The following is a 1493-nucleotide window of genomic DNA, read 5'->3' on the forward strand; positions in this document are numbered from 1 at the left end:
CCAGGATCAGGAACTGAACCAGGATCAGGAACTGAACCAGGATCAGGAACTGAACCAGGATCAGAAACTGAACCAGGATCAGAAACTGAACCAGGATCAGCGAGCTCAAACAGTCCTTTAAAAACACAACGAAGGGTGGACGTGAGGGTGAAGATGATGAAGACTGCTGTCTGAAGAACTACATTAAATAACACAGACAGAGGGAACCCTGTGTGTAAGGTCAGAGGTCAAGCTCACACCTGATGTCGGCCACGCTGTCGGCGGCGTCCTTCCTGATCTCGGTCCGGCTGAAGGAGAACTGGGCCTGGCCTTTCTGCGGCGTGGACGGGTCCTCCGGCAGGAACTCCACGATGTGCGGGTTGTCCTCGTTGCGGCGGACGCAGCCTTTGTTGATGACGTGCATGATGCAGGAGAGCACGTCGCTGGTGCTGCAGCTGAAGCGAGACGCTTCATGTTTCTGACACGAGTCCAGGACCTGGAGGGGACCAACAACATCCTGATGATTAACCTTAACATGTCAAGATGTCCTGAGGGTGGCGCTAGAGGACAGATTGATTCTGAGCCTCAGTAATAAACATCTGAAACTACAGTTCCCATGATGCTTTGGAGGCTGTAAAGTGAGTCAACTGTGGGCTAAAGACCGATGTAGAGTGGACGGCATTGCGATGGCGGATAAACATTGAGCTAGTTGGCAAGCTAGCTGAAGATTGATGTGAAAATGTGTAGCTATGCTAGCTTAGCTAATGTTAGCTGACCAGCTAACGCGACCTTGGTAACAATAGCTAACGTTGGAGATGTAATAATTCGGATTGAATGGTTACGTCAAAGCAGTCGATCAGTGTGGGGATACGAACTTATGTATTCTGACCAACAATACAAAGCTAACGGTTGCTGAGAGACAGTCAGACAGCCTCAGAGAGACAGTCAGACAGTCTCGTGTAGATCGTCTCACTGCGGTGCTGCTAGGATTCATGGAGGTAAATTCTGGATCCAAGATGTCTGTCAGAAACAGAAGAAGAAGCTCTGTGTGACCTCTGACCTTGAAGACCAGGTTGTCGATGTGCATCTCCTTCTCCTGCTTCATGATGTGGACGATCAGACAGTAGATGTAGTTCCTCTTCCTCTCCAGCGTGCCGGCGGCGTCCTCGTCCACGTTCAGGTATGTCTGTTTGGGCAGCAGCTGGACGGAGGCGGGGACGCCCTCCTGGCTACGGGACGTCACCTGCTCGTTCAGCTGCAACACACCTGAGGACGGACAGGGAGGGGTGAGCCTGAGAGGAGGAGGAGGATGAAGGGCGGCAGTGTGTGTGTGTGTGTGTGTGTGTGTGTGTCTGACCCTGGACGGGCTCGTTGGGCTGGCTGCAGATCAGCGGTCCTCCCTCGCTGATGAGCGGCAGCAGAGCGTGAAGCAGGACGGCAGCTGACACGCCGGTCGCCTGCAGCAGAGCGTCAACTCGAACCTCCTACAGAGAGAGCAGACTGTCAGTGAACGC

General features: G+C 53.2%; 1 protein-coding gene across 1 annotated transcript in view; it reads right to left on the minus strand.

The window, feature by feature from the left end:
• LOC118329244 (cullin-9-like) overlaps window positions 1-1493 on the minus strand; it is a 9722-nt gene that overhangs the window by 6557 nt on the left and 1672 nt on the right. The window contains 3 exon segments of the mRNA XM_035663303.1: window positions 240-475; window positions 1040-1245; window positions 1337-1463. Of these exon segments, the coding sequence (XP_035519196.1) occupies window positions 240-475; window positions 1040-1245; window positions 1337-1463 (569 nt within the window).

The sequence above is a fragment of the Morone saxatilis genome, unplaced genomic scaffold (genome assembly GCF_004916995.1).
Source record: "Morone saxatilis isolate NCDOM2014 unplaced genomic scaffold, NCSU_SB_2.0 Contig19, whole genome shotgun sequence".
Lineage (NCBI taxonomy): Eukaryota > Metazoa > Chordata > Actinopteri > Moronidae > Morone > Morone saxatilis.